General features: G+C 40.4%; 1 protein-coding gene and 1 long non-coding RNA gene across 2 annotated transcripts; both read right to left on the reverse strand.

Annotated features, from left to right (window-relative positions):
• Positions 1-1,064: 1,064 nt before the first annotated feature.
• Positions 1,065-21,594, reverse strand: LOC109154003. The gene is made up of 4 exons (XR_002049644.1): positions 21,522-21,594; positions 9,396-9,400; positions 3,231-3,233; positions 1,065-1,079 (listed from the first exon to the last, which is right to left on the reverse strand). It is a non-coding gene; the product is annotated as an uncharacterized LOC109154003 (long non-coding RNA).
• LOC109154002 lies at positions 9,659-11,529 on the reverse strand. Its single transcript, XM_019301888.1, has 2 exons — positions 11,378-11,529; positions 9,659-10,744 (listed from the first exon to the last, which is right to left on the reverse strand). The coding sequence occupies exon 2, from the start codon at positions 10,719-10,721 to the stop codon at positions 9,846-9,848; it is 876 nt and encodes a 291-aa protein (XP_019157433.1). The 5' UTR covers positions 10,722-10,744; positions 11,378-11,529; the 3' UTR covers positions 9,659-9,845.
• Positions 21,595-24,626: the final 3,032 nt, after the last annotated feature.

Here is a 24,626-nt window from a genome sequence, read left to right on the forward strand (position 1 = left end):
AGTTTGGAGAGTAGATCCGCGTCCCCATTTTGACTTCGGGGTACCTGCAAAATTTCGTAGAGGGTCAAGTGACCTAGGACCTAGAGTACCGCGTCGCGGTATCTCCTCATCCTCGATCTCTTCGTTGGCTTCGAATTCGGCGTCTACCTGTCCGACCACCAGCCGGGAGTCGCACCGCACCCATATTTTGGAAGCCCTCAGACCCAGCGCGAGCCTGAGGCCGCCCAGTAGTGCCTCGTACTCGGCCTCGTTATTGGACAGCTTGAAGTGGAAACAAAGGGCGTAGTAGGCCCGGAACCCTTCCAGGGTTACGAGGACCACCCCTCTGCCACACCCCTTGGGGCCGGACGAACCATCCATGGACAGGGTCCACCAATCTTCCTCATCGCTCCGGGCTAGCTCGGTGGCCTCTCGGGCAGTGCACTCGACTATGAAGTCGGCGAGTGTTTGCCCCTTGATTGCGGGTCGGGGCTTGAACTGGACGTCGTATTGGCTCAGCCGCATGGACCACTTGACCAACCTGCTTGCCGACCCCGAGGCCCTTAGTACCACCTCGAGGGGTTGGTTGGTGAGGACCCGTACGGGGTGTGCTTGGAAGTAATGGCCGAGCTTCTTGGCCGTGGTGTTCACAGCGAAGATCGTTTTTTACGTTGGTGAGTACCTGAGCTCGGCGCCTCGGAGGGCTCTGCTCACGTAGTACACCGGGCGTTGGGTCCCCGCGTCATCCTGGACTAGTACGGAACTGATCGCGACTTGCGAGATGCCCAAGTACAGATACAAAGCCTCCCCTTTCTCCGGTTTGGCTAGGCGGGGTAGTGACATGAGGTACGTCTTGAGGTCTTCGAAGGCTCTCTGGCATTCGTCCGACCATTCGAACCCCTGGGTTTTCTTGAGGACCCTGAAGAATGGCAGGGACCTCTCGGCCGACCTTGAGAGGAATCGACTGAGGGCCGCCAGCCGACCATTGAGGCGCTGGACCTCGCGGATGGACCTCGGGGGTTCCGTCTCCAGGATGGCCTTTACTTTCTCGGGGTTGGGCTCAATACCCCTTTTTGAGACCATATACCCCAAGAACTTCCCTCCGTTTACCGCGAAAGTGCACTTTTTGGGGTTCAAACGTAAATCAAATTGCCTCATAATGGAAAATACCTCGGTCAAGTCGGCCGTGTGGAGGTCGGCCTCCGTGCTTTTCACAATCATGTCATCGATGTAGGCTTGCAAGTTCTGGCCGAGGACCTTCTTGAACACCTTGGCCACCATCCTTGTGTATGTGGCTCCCGAGTTCTTGAGCCCGAATGTCATGACCCAGTAGCAAAAGACCCCTTCGGGGGTGGTGAAAACCGTTTTTTCTTCATCGTCCTCGTGCATGAAAATTTGGTGGTACCCCCGAAAGGCGTCTAAGAAGCTCATGAGTGCGCATCCCGCCATCTCGTCTACCAGCTGGTCTATGTTGGGCAGCGGGAAGGGGTCCATGGGGCATGCCTTGTTGAGGTCTGTGTAGTCCACGCACATCCTCCACGTAAGTGGTTTAGGTGCAAGGACTACGTTCGCAAGCCATGCCGGGTATATGATCTCCCTTATGTGCCCGATCTCGATGAGGGTGTTGACCTCCTTCTTCACAAATTCTCGTCTATCTGCAGAGAGGTAGCGCTTCTGTTGTTGGACCGGCTTGGCTTGGGGGTCCACCGCCAGTTTGTGCGTGATAACCTCCCGGTTGAGGCCAAGCATGTCCTCGGGACCCCAGGCGAACACGTCCTTGTAGCTGCGGATGACCTCCACAATTCGACCTCGGAGGTCGGGCAGGAGGCCTGTGCCCACCTTCACCGTTCTGTCGGGTCGGCTGAGGTCCAGAATGACCTCTTCTGTCTCCACCACGAGTTCGGCGCGGGGCCGCTTCTCCTCCTCCCGAAGTGCCTTCTCGGTTACTGTGTGTATCTGGAGGTCCTTCTACGTTATTTGGCGGCAGGCCTTCAAGTAGCAGCTCCGGCTGATTTTCTGGTATCCTTGCGCGACACCCACTCCAGTGGGGATAGGGAACTTGAGGCAAAGGTGCTCCATGGAGATGATGCACCTAAGGTTCTCTAGGGCAAGTCGACCGAGGATGATGTTGTGGGCGCAACTGATCTTTACAACCACGAACTCCACCTCCCACTTCTTTACGTGCGGCGGGATGCCGATCTGCACCTCGAGGGTGATGGAGCCCTCTGTCTCAATGGAGTCCCTGGTGAAGCCAGATAGCGGGTCCGTACCTAGGAGAGCTGTTTCCTGGATAGTCCTAGCTGCGTGAAGGTGTCATAATACATGACGTTCACGGGGCTCTCCGTATTGACCAGTACTCGGTGGACAATGATGTCTTTGAGTTCCAACTTGGTTACCAATGTGTCTCGGTGGGGCAAGGGGCCATCCGAGAGGTCGTCGTCAGTGAACGTTATAGGCTCCCTGCGTGTCCTCTTCACGTGGGGTGCTCGGACGACCTTCCCAATGTACAGGCTCCGCGCCCACCTCTTCCTCTCGACAGGCGTGTCTCCTCCTTCTGGGCTGCCAAAGATGACGTGGATGACTTTCTTCTTTGGTGGGCTGTCTGGCTTGGTCTCCTCGTCCTCCGTGAGTTAGCCGAGCTCCCTCTTACGCGAGGCAGAGGTGGATGGCCCAGCGCCATCCTTCTTCTTCCGGGCGTTGTCGGGGCCTTTAGCATGGTCCTGCCCGGATCTCTTCACATACTGGCTTAGGTATCCCCGTTGGATGAGCTCTTCGATCTGTCTCTTGAGGACCATACATTCGTAGGTGTCATGCCCACGCTGCCGATGGAAACGGCAGTACTTCTTCGGGTCGGCCTTGGGGGAGATCTTTAAACACTCCTTGGGGAACGACACGATGCCCATGTCCTCCGCATGGTCCAGAATGATGCTCACGGGTTATGTCAACGGGGTCAGGTGTCGTAGAGGGGCTAGCCGGGGGCTCGATCACGGCGTGACCGCGGTGGGCGGCGGTCCTCTTGAGGTTAAGGTGCCTTGTCACCCCGGCCACGGCCTTCCTCCTCCTCCCTCTTCCTCTTCTCTGCCACCTCGGCATTGGCATACCGCGCGGTGCGGTCCATCAATTCTGTGTACGTTTTTGGCTCATTCCGGATGAGGTCGCTGTGAAAAGGGCCCGACCTGAGGTTGTTGGTGAAAAATGGGATGGCAGACCTTTCGTCAAAATTCGTCACCCCCATGGCCTCCTTCTTCCACTTACTCAGGTACTCTGCCAGGGTCTCCGACTTGTGCTGCTTCAGGTAACACAGGTCGGCGAACTGCTTCCTCCGTTGTATGCTGCCCGCAAAGTGTGACATGAACTTCTTAGCCAGGACAGCAAAAGTGGGGATGGAGTCTCCCGACAAGGACCCGAACCAATCTTGGGCTTGCCCATCCAGAGTCATGCAGAAGCCGCGACACATGATTGCATCATTGACGCCAGTCATCATCATGACTGCCTTGTACCTGTTGAGATGGTCCCGCGGGTCCCTTGCCCCTGTGTAGGGTTTGATGGCCGGAAATCGGAAGTCCCGAGGCAGGGCTCGGCCATGATGTCCCTCGTGAAAGGCGTGGCCAGGGCGTCCCGAGGCTCCAGTGACTCGTTGTGCGCCTCCATCTTGTGCTGCAACTCGCGCATCTGCCGGCGCAATTGCTCCATCTCATCGCGCTGGGAGCTTGGAGGTCGGCCTCGTGTCTCACCCGAGCGCTCCACTGGTGGGGTCGGTTCCCGTGGCCCCGGAACACGAGGTTCTTCGCTCCGGGACCTCCGCGAACACAACGACTCCGCCGGTCTGGCATCTGCGGGCGGTCTCGCGCCGACACACGCGGGCCCAACTGCCCGAGCGCGGATGTGGCCCGAGTCGGCCGATTCCTCCTCTCGTCCTGTTGCTCGTGCCGACCTCGGCTGGCCTCCGCCTCTTCTCGTCTCTCGGATGGTCGCGGTGAGTTGACTTCCCCATCGGCCGGCGTCGCGGGCGCCTAGGTCGCTTAAGTGCTGGGACCACCGTGCTCCCTCGGAGGGGGTGGAGGTTGAGGTGCTGGGGCACCCCGTCGTGACGCGGTTGAGCGCGGTCGACGCCTGCTCGAGTGCGGCGGCCTCCTCTTGGGGAGTCGGGACCGGTGGTGGGGCGGGTGGCGTCGTCCCACTGAGCGGGCGATTGTTGGTAAGCCGACCCCGGAGGTCTTCCGCCGCCCCCCGCAGACTCCCGTCGATCTGATCTCGAAGGTCTCATCCCGCCACCACGGGCACGGTCTGTCGGCTTGTCGTGGCCCTGTTAGGGTGGTTGACGAGGGAGAGGTCGCGTGTGTTGCGTGAACCATGCGAGTTGTGGGTGTTCGACCCGGATCTTGTCATCGCTGCGGATGAAGGATAATAGGGAGAGCGCTCAAGCTTGTACAGCCGCTCTCAACAAGAGCATCAATGATGGATTATATGAACCTGGGGGGGCGGATTATACAACCCGAATATATGATTGAATATGACGAACGAATAATAGAATGATAAATATTATATTAATTGAGCATAAAATGCTATTACAGAGGTTCGGGACGTGTAATAATGTTACAAGTATTGTCTGAAGGTAGGAGATGCTTGATTAGGACACCGGGGGGGTGTTTATATACTCCACGGCCGCTACTGGCCCTGGGCCCGCGGGAGGAGCCGCGGCCCGTGTCGCGAGACTCACTCCACGCGAGGACCCAGCCTTTGGCCGAGCACGGAGCTCGGCCAACGTCGACCCCCCGTTGGGCCGACCCCGGGGCGGTTCGCCATGCGTCGCGGGTGGGCGCGGGGTCCGACCCAGTCTGTGTTGTTTTGCTCCGATCCTGCTCCGTGATTATTCCATCAAATATTAATATTGTACATTCAATCAGTTTGCAATAATTTATGCATGTTGTTTGAATACGTAATTGCAACAATGTATGTGTTTAAGCTAGAAACGAACGACTATAAACCCTAGGTAGAAAATGTACTTCATGCATGTTGTTTGAAGTTCTAATAGCAATGGGTGTCTGTTTAATGAAAATATTACCTTAGGAAACATTGTGATCGGTGCAGGAATAGAGTCGGAAGTGACTGCTTTCTTTATTGTAGCAGCGGAGTTGCAGATGAAACAATGGAGACGAAGAAGCTTTGCGTGAAGGAAGAAAGGCTGAAGGTCGGTTTTTCAATCTTTCATATTTTTTTAAAAGAAAAAAAAAAATAATGCGCGACACCGTCGCGCATTTAACGTCACTGTCTCTTCTTAAATGAAGAGACGACGTCGTTTAGGACCGTGGTCCACACAACTGTGTGGACAACGATTCATGAAATAAGCATTAAATATATCAACTACTAATACATAATTTTTAGATCAGAGTTTATAATACAAGATGGACTATGGTCCATGGTATAACAATTGTCAAGGGAATGCCTCGTTGACTTTGTACAATTTTATGCATTAATAAATTTACCTTTGCAAAATAAAAAAAAAAACATATAAGAAAACAATTTGATATGGCCCAACACTTTGTTACTGGCAAATTATGTTGTGCATGGTGCACACGGTTGCAAAAATGACGTCGTTTTACTTTTAAAGAACAATTATTTTCGATTGCCGTTAATTACGTAAACATATGTTCATAATTTTATAATTTCACATTCTGAATGTATAGTTATTAAGTTATGGATGTGTAGTTATGCATACAATTCTGAATGTATAGTTATGAAGTTATAATTTCACATTCTGAATGTATAGTTATGAAGTTATGGATGTGTAATTATACAATTCTGAATATATAGTTATGAAGTTATGGATGTGTAGTTATGCATGCAATTCTGAATGTATAGTTATGAAGTTATGGATGTGTAGTTATATATGCAATTCCGAATGTATAGTTATGAAGTTATGGATGTGTAGTTATGCAATTCTGAATGTATAGTTATGAAGTTATGGATGTGTAGTTATGCAATTCTGAATGTATAGTTATGAAGTTATGGATGTGTAGTTACACAATTCTGAATGTATAGTTATGAAGTTATGGATGTATAGTTCAAATTATGCACAACATAACGCTGTTAACGACAATCGAAACTGATTTTTTTAAAAGTTGGATATCAAAACGACGTCGTTTTTACAACTGTGTGCACCATGCATGGTGCACACGGTTGCATAGCGGCTTTGTTACCGGTACTGCAATACATAGGGTGTTTGATAAACAATTAATCAATTAATTTTTAGCTAATTTGATCAACTTTAATTGTTTGACTTGGTCAAAGAATTAAAATTAATGTTTGGCTTAATTGCTTAATGTAAATGTTCTAAAAATGAAAATGATGGTCGGAGTAGCATTTTGATATTTGTTGATTGTATTTCTTTGTTAAAAGTGTAATTTGCCCATGAAAACCCCTAAAATTCCTTATTTATAATTATGACATTAACAACAACAACAACAATTGTTAAAACAATAAACAACAATAACAACAACAATTTTTAAAATAATTTATTTTAAATTTTATACCTAAAAGTAAAAATTATTTATGGATCATAAATAAATCTAACAATATACTTATATATATATATATATATATATATATATATATATATATATATATATATATATATATATACACATACACACACACACACATACACACACACTAATAAGAGCCCAAGAGAGTTAGGCCTATATAATAGATAGAAAAAATGGCGGTCAAATTTTTTAATCAAAAGAATGACTCAAATTGATCAGATTTTAATTTTTCCTTGAGATTTCCTAATTTATCCTTAATGAATATGATTATCCGTTAACTTTTCCGTTAAATATTATATTTTTCGTTAATTTCTGTTAGTTCACCGTTAACTTATTCATTGATTTCAATAAGAAAAGTCTTAGGTTTGAATCACATCCCAATCAAAGTTCATATTTAGTAGTTTAGTACTCTATTTTACTCTTATTAAATTAAATAAAATAATAAGAGAAATAATTTTATTAGTTATATTGTCTTTATTTTTCTCCAATATAAAAATTCTTTAAATAAAATTCAAATTCATCAATATTATATTCGCTACATTGTCCCTACAATGTCTTTATTAAAAAAAATTTCATTATCAATAAATTAATTAAAAGAAATAATTTCATTAGTTATGTTGTCTTTATTTTTCTCCAATGTAAAAATTCTTTACATTCAAATTCATCAATTGATTATATTCACTACATTGTCTATTATCTTTTTTGTGCACTATTTTTTAATTAAATATCAAAGTTATAATACAAAATAATGCTATATATTTATTTACCAAGTATTTTATTAATACCATGAAAAAATTTAAAAAATTTAAATTAATAAAGCCAATTATATTAACTACTTGAGGGATTTGTTTACAAAGAGAGTATTCAAATCACACAACAAATTGAAGTGAGAAACTACCTCGCAATGTCCTTGTTTGACAACCAGCAGTAATCGGTTAGCGTTAGCGGATTATATTAGCGAATTTGACCAACGAATTATATCAACGGTTGGTAAAAAGATATTTGAAAAGATAAGCTGTTTAAATTAACATTTAAAATGACCTAAGGGTATAATAATAATAATAATAATAATAATAATAATAATAATAATAATAATAATAATAATAATAATAATAATAATAATTGTTTTAATAATACTTTTTAAAAAATATATATAGATATGTTTTGGAGAAATCATTCTAAAAAAACGTTATGAAATATTGTAAATTGCAATATTTGTATTTTCAGTGGTTTGGAACAAATTGTTGTTTCAAACTGTTGAATAACTAAAACACTTTCTTTAACATTTTATCTTTCGGTTATATCATATTTACCAATCGTCGAATATCTTTGGGTTACATTATAATTAAATTTTTTTTAATTTTTACTACAACTAAATTCCTTAAATTAAGAATTTTTTTGTCCATAATAATTTATTCAACAATAATGGTTGATTTTAATGAATACTGAGTAAAACACCTAAAAGACTGGTACCGTTGATTCATTCATTGATCTTGTATATATGTGCATTCATTAAATATATTAGAACCCTTTGCAACAAAAATATTTGGTTACTATTTAAAAAAAAAAAAGTTTAGTAACAATTATAATGAATCTCCTATATTACATTGTATTCATATACTATGAATTACATATTTAAATAAACAATTTAGACATTAAATTACTTATGTTGAACTTCTCATATATAAACTTGCATTTATATACTTTCAAATATTTATTTAATTATAAACATTGGGTAGAAAAAATGACAGTCAAATTATTAAATCAAATGAATATTTCAGATTGTTCAGATTTTAAATTTTCCTTGAGATTTTCTAATTTATCCTTAATTATATGATTATCCGATCCGTTAACTTTTCCATTAGTGCTCATTTTCTAGAAAATGAACCAAACAAACAAAGACAGTTTTTCGTTGTGTAGCCAAACACCGGAAAGGGAAATGTTTTCTGGAAAATGACTAATTTTCCATAAAACATTTTCCAGAAAACATTTTCCGAGTTTCCAAACGCACCCTAAGTAACGTTAATTCACCATTATTCTAATTCTAATATTAAAATCTAGTATAGAATTATAACTACAACATTAATCTAATTCTAATATTAAACTATTAATAGAACTCTAACCACCGGAATCTCCTCAAACAATATTAGTATATATTTAATATTTTATGCTTTAATTTTTATTTGCTCTCCCTTATGTCCCGTATTTGTTTTCAACCATACCCATACATTTATTTTATTGACAATTATAAACAATCTTGACTATTATATGTTGCATTTGTAAACATAGAATTACCAATTTAAATACGCAAATTCAACATTCAATTATATACATGAACAATTCTAATATAATCTTGCCTTGATATACTTTAAAATACTTATTTAAAAAAAAATATTAGACATTATCTCAATCGCGCAATACACGTAAAAAACTAGTTATATTAGATAATTGACATCTTACAAACAATAGTTAGCAATTAATTTACCAAACACTTTTTTTTTTGTAAACCATTAATATTATTTGTTGGTCAAAGAAGCTAATATAATTTACTATGAGCTATTTGTTAATCGTCAAATTAAACAGCCTCAAGATACTTTATTTTCTATTTTAAGCAATTGTAATGGATGACTAACCATTACACAATAGTAATGGTGGTGAAGTAATAGGTGGGTGGTGGTTCAAAAAAGGTAGAAAAGTAGTAGTAGTGCATGAAAGATAATCATAGATAAGTAACGAATAATGAGAAGAGTAGGTAGGTGTAAATAGATAATTGTAGGGTGATGGACTGACGGGTGGGAATGGTGTTGGTTATTAGGACTCTATGTATGTGAGTCATCTATCACTCCTTATCTTAGTCTTCCTATGATTGACTGACTCTCTATTCTAGTCATAGACTGACTCAGATACATAGAGTCCTAATATTGGTAACATTAGTGGTGGAATGGAGATGGGTAGACAAACAATGGCAAGAGGAGCTGGTAAAACTGGGATAACTACATAAGTGATGGCAGGAGTAGATAGAAGTAGTAAAAAATTATTTAATTTTTGTATGTCGCTGGACTTGGACTTATCAATTGATAAAGCTAACCCTGGGAAGTGAAACTTTGGCACCCCAACACTGTGAACCCAGTTTCTTCCTAGTTCAGAATAGTTTTCATTAACCCTCAAAAAGATTTATGATTCTCAAGAATGCAGATGTACACTGGATACATCAAACGACCTGTATATTAACTAAAAGATATAAAGTCAGGAGTTATGCCATAAACTAATAAACATATCATAGAATTAGCAGAAATTAACAAAATGTTTAGAACTTGGTCTTCAACTGAAGTTCGGGCTCAGAGACATGTCAGCGATGCCTGAAATGATATCATCCAGTGATTGGTCATTCGCTCCTTGCTCTAAGGAGCGTTGAGCTATGGCTTTTTTCACCTGCCCTATGAGTTCATCTTCCTCATCTGGAATATCAAATTCCCAGACCTTGAAGATATTCTCAGCTGGTAGATCCTCCAGAAATGCTGGAAAATTCGAGTCCTTCTCAGGATCATCAGTAACAAATATCCTCTGGTTTTCATTGTATGTTGGAAGGAAAACATTCTCTGAGTCAAATTTTGAGCTGAAAGTATTGGCGCTCTCATTAATCTGCTGAGAATCAAATATGTTCCCCTCTTGTTCATTGCTCAAAAGAATCTGATCATAATCAATCATGTTCCCTGCTTGTTCATTGCTCAAACTAAATGGATAATAATCAACCATGTTCCCCTCTTGTTCATTGCTCAAACTAATCGGATAATAATCAATCATGTTCCCCTCTTGTTCATTGTTCAACATAATCTGATCATACCTAATTCTGTTCCGCTCCTCTTTTTCATTTTCGGGAGGAGGATTATAAGTAGTTGGCTTGTCCAGCATCAATGAACTTCTGCCTTTTCTACCAAAGAGGAAAATTTTTTCGTTAGCTGCTTCACAAAATTCACCCTTCTGATCCACAGAAGACTTCAGTTGGGAAGACTGAATATCTAATAAGGCAAATGCATTTCTGAAAGAATCCAAGTCGCCTTCTGATATTTCAGGATCTCCAATAAGACAGGAATCAGCCCAAGCTAGATCTTCTGCAGAATTGTCATCACCATTTCCTCTATAATTGAGGCGAGACGGAGGAACACTACCTTGCTTTCTGTAATCACCTAAATCCATAGCTAGGGTAATGCAAGGTTGCCCTGAAGCACAGATTACCCAATCAAGATTTCAAGAACCCATAGACACTTACAAATAAGAGAGTTTGCAATCACATAACAGTATAGCACCATCAGCAGACATCATCTATTCCTCTTATCACATAATATAAGTCTATTATTACCTTATAATATCAAACACAAATACACTCTATAATAACCAGTATCCTTGCTGAATACATACTGGAGAACAAATCACAATGTTCATAACGCCTCAAAACTGTAATTTTTTTTTTTGTTTTCTTATTAATTATTTTCTTCAAATTTAATTTCACCATCAACTAAGGATATAATTCAACTAAGACATCACTTAGTACACAATCACAATTACAACAGAACTGAAAAGCAATCTTCCATTGATCCTTGCCAAATTAAAGATAGCATCATTATATCAATGCCACGAAGAATTCAAGGGACATAAATTTCGACTAAAACTCAAACAAGTAGATAACCAGAGTCGATAGAGAAAGAGAAACGATATTAAAAGCAACCTCGATGAACAAACGTGTTCCCTTAAACAGATTACAGAATTTAGGGTAGAAATCAGTTTCATGATTCTAGTGTACATAGAAGAACAGGAGCATAAAACATCGAGCAAGGAAGATTTTAAAGTTTTACCTTACAATGAAGCCGAAAATTAGCGGTGATGAGTGCTAGAAATCGAAAATTATGGCAACAAAAAAGCGTAAGAGGAGATTGAATTGCAGTATAGGTAAGGTATTGGGATTTTATAAGTTTTTGGAGTCCGAACAAAGCTAAAATCAAAAGAGTAATGAGCTCCTAACCGTATTACGAAAGGATAATGGAGCTCCGACACAGTCGATCCACTTTGATTAATGGGTCGAATTGGGCGATGGCTATTTGGCAAAATATATGCAATCGTTATATCCTACACCACGGCGCACATAGCACTGTGCTCTGCGCGCCTCCCAAAACGACGTCATTTTGGGATAGTGTTGGGAGGCGCGGTAGGAAGTTGCTGAGATTATGTGTATTTGTTCACAACGTTATGTGTATTGGTTCATACAGTTATGTGTATTTTTTAAACAATTATGTACATTCTTTTTATACAATTATGTACATCCGAATCAGAAAATTTGTGTGTATTATGTTAAAAGTTTATGTTTATTATGTATTATGTTAGATTATGTGTATTATCTTTTAAAAAGAGTATGTATATTTTATTATATAATTATGTACATTCATGTATAACATTATGTGTATTCTAGTATAACATTATGTACATTCTTGAACAGCGGGTTTTTTTTTAAAGAAAAAACTACTGTCATTCACTGGGGCGGGAAATTTCAAAAAAAAAAATAATTAAAACGACGTCGTTTTGCATCTGGGCGCATAGTGCAACGCGCGCCGTGGTGTAGGATATAAATTGCCAAATATATGTGAGCACTGAGCGGTTATGCCACGGACTCGGGTCCATCTTACAAGAATGCAAGGTGAATAGAACTAAGTACACAATTTACATAATGAATGTTCACAATTTAAATTATGAACATTCAGTATGTAAATCGTAAACATTAAGTATATAAAATTGTGAGCATTCAAAAAAAAAAAAAAAATTGTGAGTATTCGGTATTTAAATTGTATAATATCTACTATACTAATTCGGTATTGAGCTGACCTCATCTAAATCGTCTCCTCGGCTAGACGCCGACCGGTCAAGTGACATTCTCCTGTTATTGTGTCGGCCTCGGCAGAGGGAAACCCGTAGGCTGGAGCCAGTCAAATGCGCTCGTGCAGGGTGCGTGCTCTCCAGTACGGTCGACCGAGCCCAAGCAAGATCTGACCGGTCGGCGTGGTGACACTTGCACTCCAAGATGGGCGGCCGACAGCGCTTGTGTAACACCCCACTTTTCTTAATCTTAAATTACAATCCTAAACCACAATTTATATAAACTAAGCAGTGGATAAACATCTTAATAAGAATACTCGTGGCCGGGAATGTCACCGCCACAACCACCATTCCATGGTGATTGCACAGGCTAAGGATGGAACTAGAATAATATAAGTAATATAACATTCATATTATTAGATCAAAAGTAAAGGGGGAAAACACCCCGATGTCTAAACATCAAATTTCATCAACAAACATAAGTCTACAAATTCGTCAAAATAAAACATCATAATAAAAGTACTAAGAGTTTAGACTACTAGACTAGTCTAACTCAATCATCTCTCAACCACTGGGCCCACCTGAAAGGGGTTTTACAAACAACACATAGACAAATAAGAAAACACCCGTTAGCACGAAGCTAAGTATAACCACACTCAACCCTGTAAAATACTACAGTATATACTTTGAAAAAACATTTGTTCACAAACTCTAATCAAGCAATCTCAACACTTAGACAACTTTAAGATACATCACAGACTTTCTATATGCTTGCAACCTATAATATCAACAGGCATGCTTCAAATATAAATAACTCATCAACATAAATACACCAACACATTTCTCATAACAAATCTCATCATAACGAACTCATGCTATCAATCAATCTCATACTAACAACCAATACGAAATTATCTTCATGCTTTCAAGTTCTCATCACGCAAACTGGATATATATAAGACATCAAAATGCAACTAAGGCAATTATGCTCAATATATAAACTCGGTTAGTCATTCTCGTATGAAAACTAGTGCAATACTATACTCAAATGCAACCTCGTGCAATACTATACTCAAATGCAACCTCGTGCAATACTATACTCAAATGCAATCTCGTGCAAACATTCTCATTATGCAATCTCGTGCTATACCATAAGTATACTCATACACTCGTTTATAAAAATAGAGTACTTTTCTGTGGAGGTTTCTTAGAGTCACAATGACTCGCTCTCTATCTCTTGAGTCTCTTGACTCGATTTCTTTCTTGCTCAAACTTTCTCATACTTCTCATTTCTCTTCATGTGCGAGGCAAGTACTCCGCCGCAGCGAAGCCCTAGCGTATGGTGCAATCTCGTGCATCCGCCACATTTGTAACTACGGAACCTCTAAGTCGTGAGGAGGTAGGTCTTCACGAATCGTGAATGGACCTAATCGGCTCGGCAATCTGGCCGGCCACATACTCAACTCGCCCACAGAACCACTCTCTTGGTTCTTTCTTTCTTTCTTGCTTTCTCTATGGAATCAGGTATCGTACTTTTAGTGTGCACACCCCCTAACTAGGATTCCAAGCCTGGCGAGCAGTCTCCAACCTCGTAACGTGGGAGTACACCGCGTTACATGATAAATCTGTCGGATCGCAATATCCGTTACTTTCTCTTTTACTCCGAAAGGACATAGTCCCAACGTTCCTCCAAAACCTCACTGATATAGATAATATATAAATATATCGCTCATGCACCAATCTCATGCATGTCATATCTCAACAACTTCTCAATGCATCAAATAATGATATACCACATGCTCATGAATTTTGAAAGTAATACTTAGGCTCACGTTGGCCACTTATGCACTTTTAAAACATGCTATACTTGAAATGCCAAAATGCAATACAACGTGCTTCAACTCCATATATATATCATAGAATTTCTCAAGAATACAATATCATGCTCGGTTTGCAAAATATCAAACTCTATATATTTCTACCATCAAATATACTTCAAATCTCATTGATCAAACAATACATTCTAGTCATGCTTTTCTAATAAATCTTATTCTCAAAGTGATTATGCTTCTCTACTCAATACATAAATAACATCAGGGCAACAAAGCAAAGCAATTCTTATTACAGTGATCTTAAACAAACATACTGTGAAGCAATTTCATCAATAAATCCATCATAACATGCTCATTTCTAATCCAAATTCAACAAAATCAAAGCCAAAACGTGCGTTGAGACAACCCCGAGGTACCGAGCCACAAGGGCCCGTGACACGTGGCCCAAAACGACACGTAGTTGAGCCACAAGGGCCCGCCCACTACACAGAATCAACTCAGCGACCAAGGGACGGGGCTCCTCACAACCTGCCCCCCTCAAGCCGCCACATTGCCGGGCCTAGGCAACGGCCCTCTCCTAGGGTCGTGCCCTAGGCCCGGCTGTCCAGGGCTCTAGGCAACGGTCCCCTTGATGGGCCGTTGGCTAGGGCCATTACATATATCTGATGCACACTGTCTATGCACCAGAAGATCCATTTCATCTGCAATTCAATTTCAAGCAATTCCAACACATCCAAAACACTATCAACACATCATAGACAAGTTCTAGATCACTTCCTAGCTCAAGCACAACAAAAATCTATCATTTCTACTCAAGAAACTAGGCTTCATAGAGCCAAAATTGAAGAGGGAGTCCATGGGGTTATACCTCAACTTATTCTTCCTCTTCCTTGTGTGGTTCCCTTTCCTTCTTCAGATGACACCTTCTAGACTCCTCATACAACCATACAAACCAAACCTAGAGATAGAACTTCAGAGATTTAAACAAAGGAAAATGAAACCTTAAAGGAAGATGAAGGAATGGATGAAAATGCTTACTGTGTTGTTCTTCTTCTACTTGGCAGACAAGAATTTGGGGAAGGCAAAGAAGAGATCAGGAAAAAACAATGTAGCTAAGGAGATATTTTATAGGGTCCAAAACCCTAGGATAAATGTCAATGATTGGTTGAGGGCAAAGTGGTCATTTGGCTTGACTCCTTAAAATATCAGACAATGAAGGTGGAGTCTAGTGGTTCACCAAGCATCATGGACCAAAGTCTAGAATCATAGTTTAAAATAGTTTTGGGGTCAAAATTCATTTTTCCAAAGATGATTTCTAAACAAACACTTGTTTCAGATTCCTCCCAGTCTCACTCAGATTGGTTTCTCATTTTAAAAAAACTTGGTACGCGAAGTACCCGAAAATTTAGGATTTTGGAATTAAAATAAGTTTTGGTGTTGAATTAATTTAAAAAATACTCAAAATAATTTATTCAAATATCAATTTATCGCAAAATTTTTTAATGGAGCGAAAATGGCTACTTTGGAATTTCTAAAAATTGGATTTATAAAATTAAATTTTGGGTTGTCACAGCTTGTATCGACTGCGCTCGACCGATCCCCAGTTCAGTTAACCCGGGGCCGAAGGCTGGGTCGGCGGCCGGGTAGTTGTGGACGGGAGTGTACATCTGTGGTGGGTACATCCCAGGCACTGGCGGTGGTGGATACGCCAAGGCATAAAACCGTGTGGCACCTGCCCACCACTGGTAAGCTGGGTCAACCATCCCTGAATGCACTCCGGGGGCTTGATAAGTGGGATGCGCTGGTATGTCCCTATACGCTGGTTCCTGTTGTACGACATTAACCTGCTCAGGTTGCTAGAACGCTTCGTCTGGTGGTTGATTGAGATCCACCCGAGCATTCAGGTGCGTTCGCAGGTCCGGGCGAGCGTCGTCAGCGTCTTCGCTGTTGAGGAAATCCATGAAGGGATGTATGGTTTGAGGATCGGTAGGAGTATGTGAACTTCTTGTACCGTTCCCCACAAACAGTGCCAAATGATGTGGATTAAATCATTGTAGTCGTGCACAGTACAATGGCAGGTTGACGGGTTTGATAACGTGACCGGGAACCTCTTAATTATAGTGTTTCTAGTAGGTGAAAAATCCATCTCTAAGGTAATAAATGAAGTATTTATAGAGGGCATAGGGAACAATGTCCGATCTTCCGGCATGGCGGGCACGTGGCGTCCATGCACCGGGTCCTAAGGAGGCAGGCGTGCAGCCAAACACGTGGCCTGAAGCTTCTACCGGTAGCTAGGTCCACAACCCAGTGGGGACGAGCTGTGTACTCCTTCGGTCACTCCTCTCGGTCATCGATTCTGCCCTGATCGACTACCGGACCAACCGAATGCTGACCAGTTGACCGGGAGGCCAGGTGGAGGCTGAAGCACGCCGGTGACCAGGCTAAAGGACTGACCGAGCGTGGCCTACATTATTCTGCCTACATTGTTGTCAGTACATGCAGGGTATATTCCTCATCAATAATATTCTACATCATCAATAGTAAATGCATATTTTAAACAATAGTAAAGGTAAATTAAAATGGAACGGAAATATTTCAATAATAACGTCTACATCATCAATTAAAAATGGAACGAAAATTAGGTAAAAATATCACTGCATTTAATATTCTAATTTTTTTTGAAAACCCATTTGATATTCTAATTTATTGAAAATAAAAAAGAATAATTGGTTGAAAATGAATATGATATTACTAATCATTTACTGAAAATATAAAATGAACACTAATTGAGTGATATTCTACCGTTATGTATTTTCACCCGAGTAATCCGTCCCGATGAATTGAAGGTGTTAGCTCTAGACGAGGATGGACAAGATTGTGTTGTCACTACCAATGTCGCCTACAAAGAGGTTTCAATAATGTGTAAATATATCGGTGATATTATGTTTTTTTTTTAATGGAAAAATTGCTATATATCTAGACAAAAAATATATATTTCATACAAATGAATTAGGATAACAATTCATTCCTATAACTAGGTTGTTAGAGAACGAGCACATTTACCTAGCTAATTTATGAAAATACTAAACAATGATAAATAAAATCTTCAAAGTTATAGCACCGCATGCGTACATCTAGACATTAGCTATTAATTTGAACAATTATTTGCACAAATTCAGGCAATGATAATATCAAAAACATAAACAATCCAAACCATATCTTTAATTGCACTATATAATATTTGATGTTCTAATTTAAATAATTATATATCGATTTAAATATTCTTAATATATTACAATAAATCTATTATGTGCGTCGCACGTGTGAAAATACTAGTTGAATTAAAAAATAACTTCAGTTAAACCTTGTTAACCGAATCAGACACATAAAATGAGATGGAGCAAGTAATTTATTTTTTTAATATAAATAAAATTTTCTCCATATGAATATAAATATTACGATAATAATTAATCATTTGCAAATGTGTAGTCTTCATTCATACCCCTTATTTAATACTCCGTAGTAAATTGTTTAAATTTTTCTCAATATGAATATAAATAGTAAACTGTTTAAACATATATACTTATAATTGTTGTAAATATAATTATGGGAAAATGACACTTTTTCCCCCTAAGTTATATCATTATAGCACTTTTTCCCCCTCAATTATTTATGTAAGCACATTAGCCCCCTCAATTATTTTAAAAGTAGTGGTTTTCCCCCCTGATATATTAAATTGACATTTCTACCCTTAAAGTAAACATTTTATTTATTTTACTTCTCCAACCAATCATTGCGTATATGTAGCGATGACCACGGTTTGGTTCATACTGAACCGGACACTAGCAATCGAATTAAAAGTTTTCGGTTATGATTCAGATCTAGAACCCAATATTTGAATTTCAATTTATTAAATTTATGAATAAAAAAAACTGGATCCTGAATCGTGAACCGACGGTTCCAGATCCGGTTCGCGATTTTGAACCGTCTTTATTTTAAAATTTTATTTTCTATTTTAAAATAGTCTAAATTCAATAATAAATGTATTTTATTTTTTCAGTTCGGAACATGAACCGGCCATTCTGATTCGCGATTTTAATAAACTCTAAATATCGTGTTTTGATTCTAAATTGTAATTGGAATATTTTGGTTTGGTTGCTATAGTATCTGTTTGGTTTGAACCAAATTATAGTAATAATTTGTTGGAGAAGAAAAATAAATGAAATATTTATTTTAAATATTTATTTTAAGGGTAATATGTCCATTTAACATTTCAGGAGGAAAAAGAGCCACTTAAATAATTGAGGGGGAAAAAGTGCTATAAGCATACAACTCAAGGGAAAAAAGCACCATTTTCCCTATAATTATTTTGTGGCCATTATCTCATATACTCCTTATTTAGTGTCTCACTACCCCTTTATTTAGGGAGATAAGTATCTAAAAACATAATAAGTTTCAATCTAGGTTATACCCCTGGTTTATGTCCCTTTTTTCTGTTAATATTTTTTGTACCTTATGCTATAAAAGTTGTACTACATAATTTTTTGGACAAAAACATCCTTGTGTTATAACTTCTGTTATCTTTCCACATTGTTATTACCATGTACATGCATACATAATATTTTTTCTTACATCCTTCAATTGGTAAGTTTGAATTCATTTAGGTTTTAATTAAAATGTTACCATAGTTATATTTAGTAATTTATCATTTCTATAATTCTTACCTCAATAATATTAATATGAATTATACAATTATATATATATATATATATATATATATATATATATATTCACACACACACTATTATTTAAAAAAAATTAATATAACTAAGATTTTTATATTTAATTTTAATATTGGGCATATATTTTTTGCGCATCGCGCATATAAAATACTAGTAGTTATTATAGAATGTATAAATTTGTTCAGTTATCAATGAAAATTGGTCATTGAGTTATTGAATTGATATTATTCTTCTCTCTTTTTCTTCTCTCCATACGATTTTGAGCATTGTTTTTCGCATACGATTACACAACATTCACATGATGATACGCTAGAATTTACATCATATTATAGCACGAGTGCTCTTCATCCTCGTGAACGAATGATGCTATCCATCAATCAACGATCTATTCATCGGAGGATAATCGGGATCTTGGTGCTGCATTACCGTAGGACATGGTGGCTGCTATCTTCTCTCTCTCGCCTCTTAGCGATCTGGTTGTTCGTTCTCACATATTTGGTCATCATATCGCTGCTCACAACAATGGTCATCATTCGGAGATGCAAAGCTTTGCGTTCGACGGAGATCAGGGGCAGCGCCGATGGTGCGACTTTGGCAGAGATGGTGCTCTATACTCTTTAGTCTGGACGTGGATTGTAAACATACTAGCATCAACGTGGCTGTGAAGAACGCCGGCGCGGCGCTAGTGTGACGTTCCAGAATACCTCCATTGCCGTCTGTCAACCGGCCGCTGTGACAGAACAGGTTTAATTTTATAAACAATAATGATGCCGTCAACGATGGGTTTTAGTGAGTTGTGTTGAACTGCTGGTCTGCTGCAGACGGTTACGGTGGCATGCAGTATTGACTTCATATTAATTAATTTTTGGCGTTGGTGCTGGATGGCTATGGCCTATGGGCCCCGGGGTTGATGGATTTTTTTACTCCTGAAGTTAATTGATTTTTTTGCTCCTGAAGTTGATGGAGGATGATCCCATGCTCTTGCTCATGCTCATGCTGCTGCCGTGAGAAAGAAACTAAATTATAGTAGTGTGAGTGTGAGGCAAAGCACGTATCATTATGGGGGTCCATTTTCTTATCAGCCAATGGAACTATTGCAATATCAACAAGAAAATATTCACTTTCGAATGAGATCATTCTTGGAATATGTGTTCTCACTCATGTTCCATTCTTTCACACAAGAGAACTCTACACAAGCAACATATTAAAAAATCTCTATTAAAGTAGTGAATTTCTAGTTTTGCACCATCCAAAAAGGCCTGTGATTTTTACTTTTTGGTTTCCACGTAAAAATATTGTGTCTCTCTTTCTTGTTCAATTCATTTCTACTATTTCTATTTTATTTTCACTCAATCGGTTATGTTGGCCCGCCGAGTGACTCCTGCCCTCCTCCAAGACGTGTCTCATAATCGCCTTTAATCCTCATTAATTACGCGTTCGTGGCTCGTTTCAAAGGATTGTCTAGGCTTTTCATCTCCCGACTCCTCTTATCGCTCGGTCTTAGCTCGCCACTCTACTCGGTTCGTCATGACTGACTAACCCTCTCTCCCGGCTTCTTTATCCGCTCGATCAGCACGGTTGACTAAGTGACGACTCCTTTTAGAGGACTACGGTCAACCTAACCAACTCCTATCCAGGCACCTTTTGTACACTCATTTTCCAAAGAAGCACGGTAGATTGAGTGCCGACACCGACCTTTTTACAGGACTCCAGCCAACCTTACCGACTCTCATCCTTCTCACGTGATTAATTCCTTCGCAGATTTCTATACTCTTGGATTCGAGGAAAAGGACAAGTCCTTATTGGTCTTGTCAACGCACCTGATGTACATCACCCATAACTCCAGTCACTATTTGGGTCTTGATTGGTCTTGTCAGCATTCCTGATGTGCAGCACCCATAACTCCAGGCACAATTTTGGTATTGATTGGTCTTGTTAACGCTCTTCATGTGCATCGCACATAACTCTAAGCACAATTATTTGCCTATAAATAGAGCCAAGAACCAACGGATCTAGGTTGAGTTTTTCTTTGGTCTTGCTTTGCAGGAGCCATGGACTTGAAGGAAGGTGGCAAGAACATCGGGACACGCTTTTCTAAGCGTCTCGCCGAGCAGGCTAGACTTGAAAAGCAAAGGAAGCGGATAGCCGCCCAAGGTAGCAATGAGGTTGGAGGCTCCTCAAATGACCCCCTGATGGTTTCCTCTTAGGAAGAAGAAGCGACAACAACACATCAGATTAAGAAGATGAACAAAGTAAGAGGGGTCCGGCTCCACACCCCGATTACTTGCGGTTCCTAGATGAAATGTACGAGATGATCGAGCGGAACTCACCAACTAATGCTTCTCCAGCGGTCAGGTGCTATTGGGATGAAGTGCGTGTCTCCCCGCCATCTGAAGCTCCTGCACCCATTCTGCCAGAGGCACCAATCAAAGCAAGCAATTGTACCCCCCGCACCTCGAAGAAGAAGAAATGAGGTGCGAAGTTTGGTGTAATCTTCAGATTTGTACGGGGTGTATGATGACATAAACAAAATATTTCTCCCCTGGATTTCCCCTAACTCTTTTTGTACACTCCTTTTACCAGGAGGCACGGTTGACCGAGTGCCGACTCCATTTACAAGACTCCGACCAACTTATTCGACTCCCATCCTTACACCTTTTGTACACTCCTTTTACAAGGAGGCACGGTTGACCGAGTGCCGACTCCTTTTACAAGATTTCGGTCAACCTAACCTGTAACACCCCGTGTTATGGCCTCTAACCCAGACTAATTATTTAATTGCTTACCATTAAAATAGGTTTAAATTCCCTTAATTAATTAAGAAGGGGTCCACCATGGACCATGGACCCTTATTTCTAAACCAAAACCTTAGTCCTATAAAGAATAGAATAAGTGAATTCTCACCTTTCAGACCTTAGTTAGGACTCTTAAGTATATATAAGGACCTAGGAGGCACCTAGAAATCCCACCACAATAGATTCCACCACACAAGAATTCCCAAGAATTTTCCTATCGCCAAACGTAGGAGAAATCACGAAGAGGAGATCTTAGAGAAAGAACCTTAGTAGCCAAGGATTCTAATTAAGGCTAAGAGGTAACCCATGTCCCAACAAAACCTATTTTCCTTGCTATAATCTTCTTCATTGGCTCCTTTGATATATGATTCTGTGCTCGAGTCTTGATAAGGCCTTGCCTGAGATTTATATGATGTTGATAAGATAATCTTGATGTTTATGTGTTAATCTTGATGCTTATGTGATAATCTTGATGTTCTTGATTCTATGACAAATTATATAAATGATCTTGTGTTTTAATTATGACTCGAGCCCTAGGGTTATAACGTGGATTTCGTATTGTGTTATTCTTGGTAAGTTTGGGTGGGATTTTGCATGTTCGGGTGTTGAGTCTTGGCATGTTTAGGAGTCGTGTTAGGATGTATTTGGTGTGGTTCTTGGTTTAAATCCGTTACTTGATTACGTGGTGTCGTCGTTTGTGTTTGAATGTGTCTGGACATGGTTTCGGGTTCCACAAGGGATCCCGGGACCAATTTATTATATAGGAATCAGTGGGGGGGGGGGTAGGTGGGGGCAGGGGTACCCGCCACCTATCCGCTGCCCAACGTCGTCTTCCCAGCGGGCAGCCGGCGGGCAGGCGACTGCTCGCCGGGCACCCGCTGCCTTCTAGTTCACCGCCGGCGGCTGGCCCTCCACCCGCCGGCCACCTGCTGGAACTTCGGTACGAATCATGGTGTTTTTCCCCGTTTAATGTTTCCCCGTGTCTCGTTGTACCCCGTTTATCGCATATGAGTCTAGTTGATGTATCGGGTACCATTCTTAGGATAAAAGAGTCTTGTGTATTGCATGCTAGTCGAATTGGTATCCCATTGGCCTAGGAAGAAGGTGCATGACCCCTTAGGCGTGTCTCGAGTAGTTTAATGTGGTTGGCCACGCATAAGTTATATTAGGATAAGTGTTCCCCAATGATTCCCCCTCCTTATGTGTTAATGTGGGTTGCATGTGCTTGGCTTATGTGTTAATTGTGCATGATACCCCAATTGGTTGCGATCAATTGGCTATACGGGCAGTTGGATGGGTTGAGAACCATCGGCTGTTATATATATATATATATATATATATATATATATATATATATATATATATATATATATATATATAGGGCTGCGGTCCATAATCTGGTTGCGATCAGATATACATAATCATCGAGCTACGGTCCACCGTTTGGTTGCAATCAAACGTTATGATATAATGAGCTGCGGTTTATCGATTGGTTGCGATCAGTCTCTTGTGCTGCGGTACAGGCAGGGTACTTCGGGGCCATGTCAGAGCTATATGCACTGGCACTTCATGTATGGGCATGTGAAGGGTCATGCGGCACCACCAAATGTGTAAACGTGATTTATTCATTGTGGTTGAAATAGTGATTGAATAACTGATATGATTGATATGGAATAGTCTTGTGACCTTAGGGTGCATGCTAGAATCCTTATGTGTGTGATTAATGTGCCTACCTTTGCTTGATTGAGTCTATCATCGGTTTTAAATTAGAGTTCCATAAGTATATGTTGGTCCCAAAAGGGTGGCGAGAAGTCTAGAGGGGGGGGGGGGGGGTGAATAGACTTCTCTAACTTTTCAAACTTCTTTAGCAAACAACACTTTGTAACTTCAACTCTAAGTAACAAGCATAAACAAGTATAACAACTTAGAGTGTGCACAGCAGAATTGTAACGGCAAAGTGTTACGCTTTAAATTGTGTCGTGCTCAAGAGAGATTTTATACATGCATCACGTTAGAAACACTTGATATAGATGTAGGATGATGTATATAAAATTTCACTTGCATGCAAACGAGGGAACTATCAAACCCAGACAGATAAAGATACGCAATAAACCGTAACAGGTTAGTTCGCAGATAATATAAGCATGCACGAAATATATATGAGCAGTAAGTAAATAGAGAGAGAGATTTATAGTGGTTCAGAGGTGGTGTAATCCTCCTAGTCCACTCTTCTCCTTTCACTTCAAGGAGGAAATTCACTATTCTTCGATCACCCAGATACAATAGTGAATAAGTGCCCAGCGACACTTCTCCGAGTGCTTCGCACAAAGCTACACTCCACCAAGGTTTTTCGCAAGCTCCTCTTGTTACTCCGCCTTCCCGAGTAATTCGCACCAAGTTGTACTCCTACACCACGAGAACTACGCACAAAGCTACGCTCTCACCGGGTTTTCACAAGCTCCCCTTGTTACTCTGCCCGTTACAACCGAGTGCTACGCACAAAGCTACACTCCAACTGGGTTTTTCACTCTCTCCAGTTACTCTACCCCTTTTCTACACTCAGTAGAAGATTTACAATGAAATACAATTTTTCTCTCACTCAGACTTGAAATTAATCGTGTATAGCTCAATATATTGCTTCTTGGCTGATTTGAATATTGCTTGCTTTTCTCTTTGTTTTTCAGCCGTATTCAAGTCGTTATTGTCTTCAAGTCTGCTTGGGCATTTTATAGCAGATGAAAGCTATTTGCCCGTTGATCAACTTTCGATCTTGATCGTCCAATTTGAAATGTAGTTGATCAAGTAATTTTGCCAACTTGGTCTGTAAAAATCATTTCGCCGTCTGTCAGAAGATTTAAATAAATTTGC

Source organism: Ipomoea nil, unplaced genomic scaffold, assembly GCF_001879475.1.
Source record: "Ipomoea nil cultivar Tokyo-kokei standard unplaced genomic scaffold, Asagao_1.1 scaffold2580, whole genome shotgun sequence".
In the NCBI taxonomy this organism is placed as follows: domain Eukaryota; kingdom Viridiplantae; phylum Streptophyta; class Magnoliopsida; order Solanales; family Convolvulaceae; genus Ipomoea; species Ipomoea nil.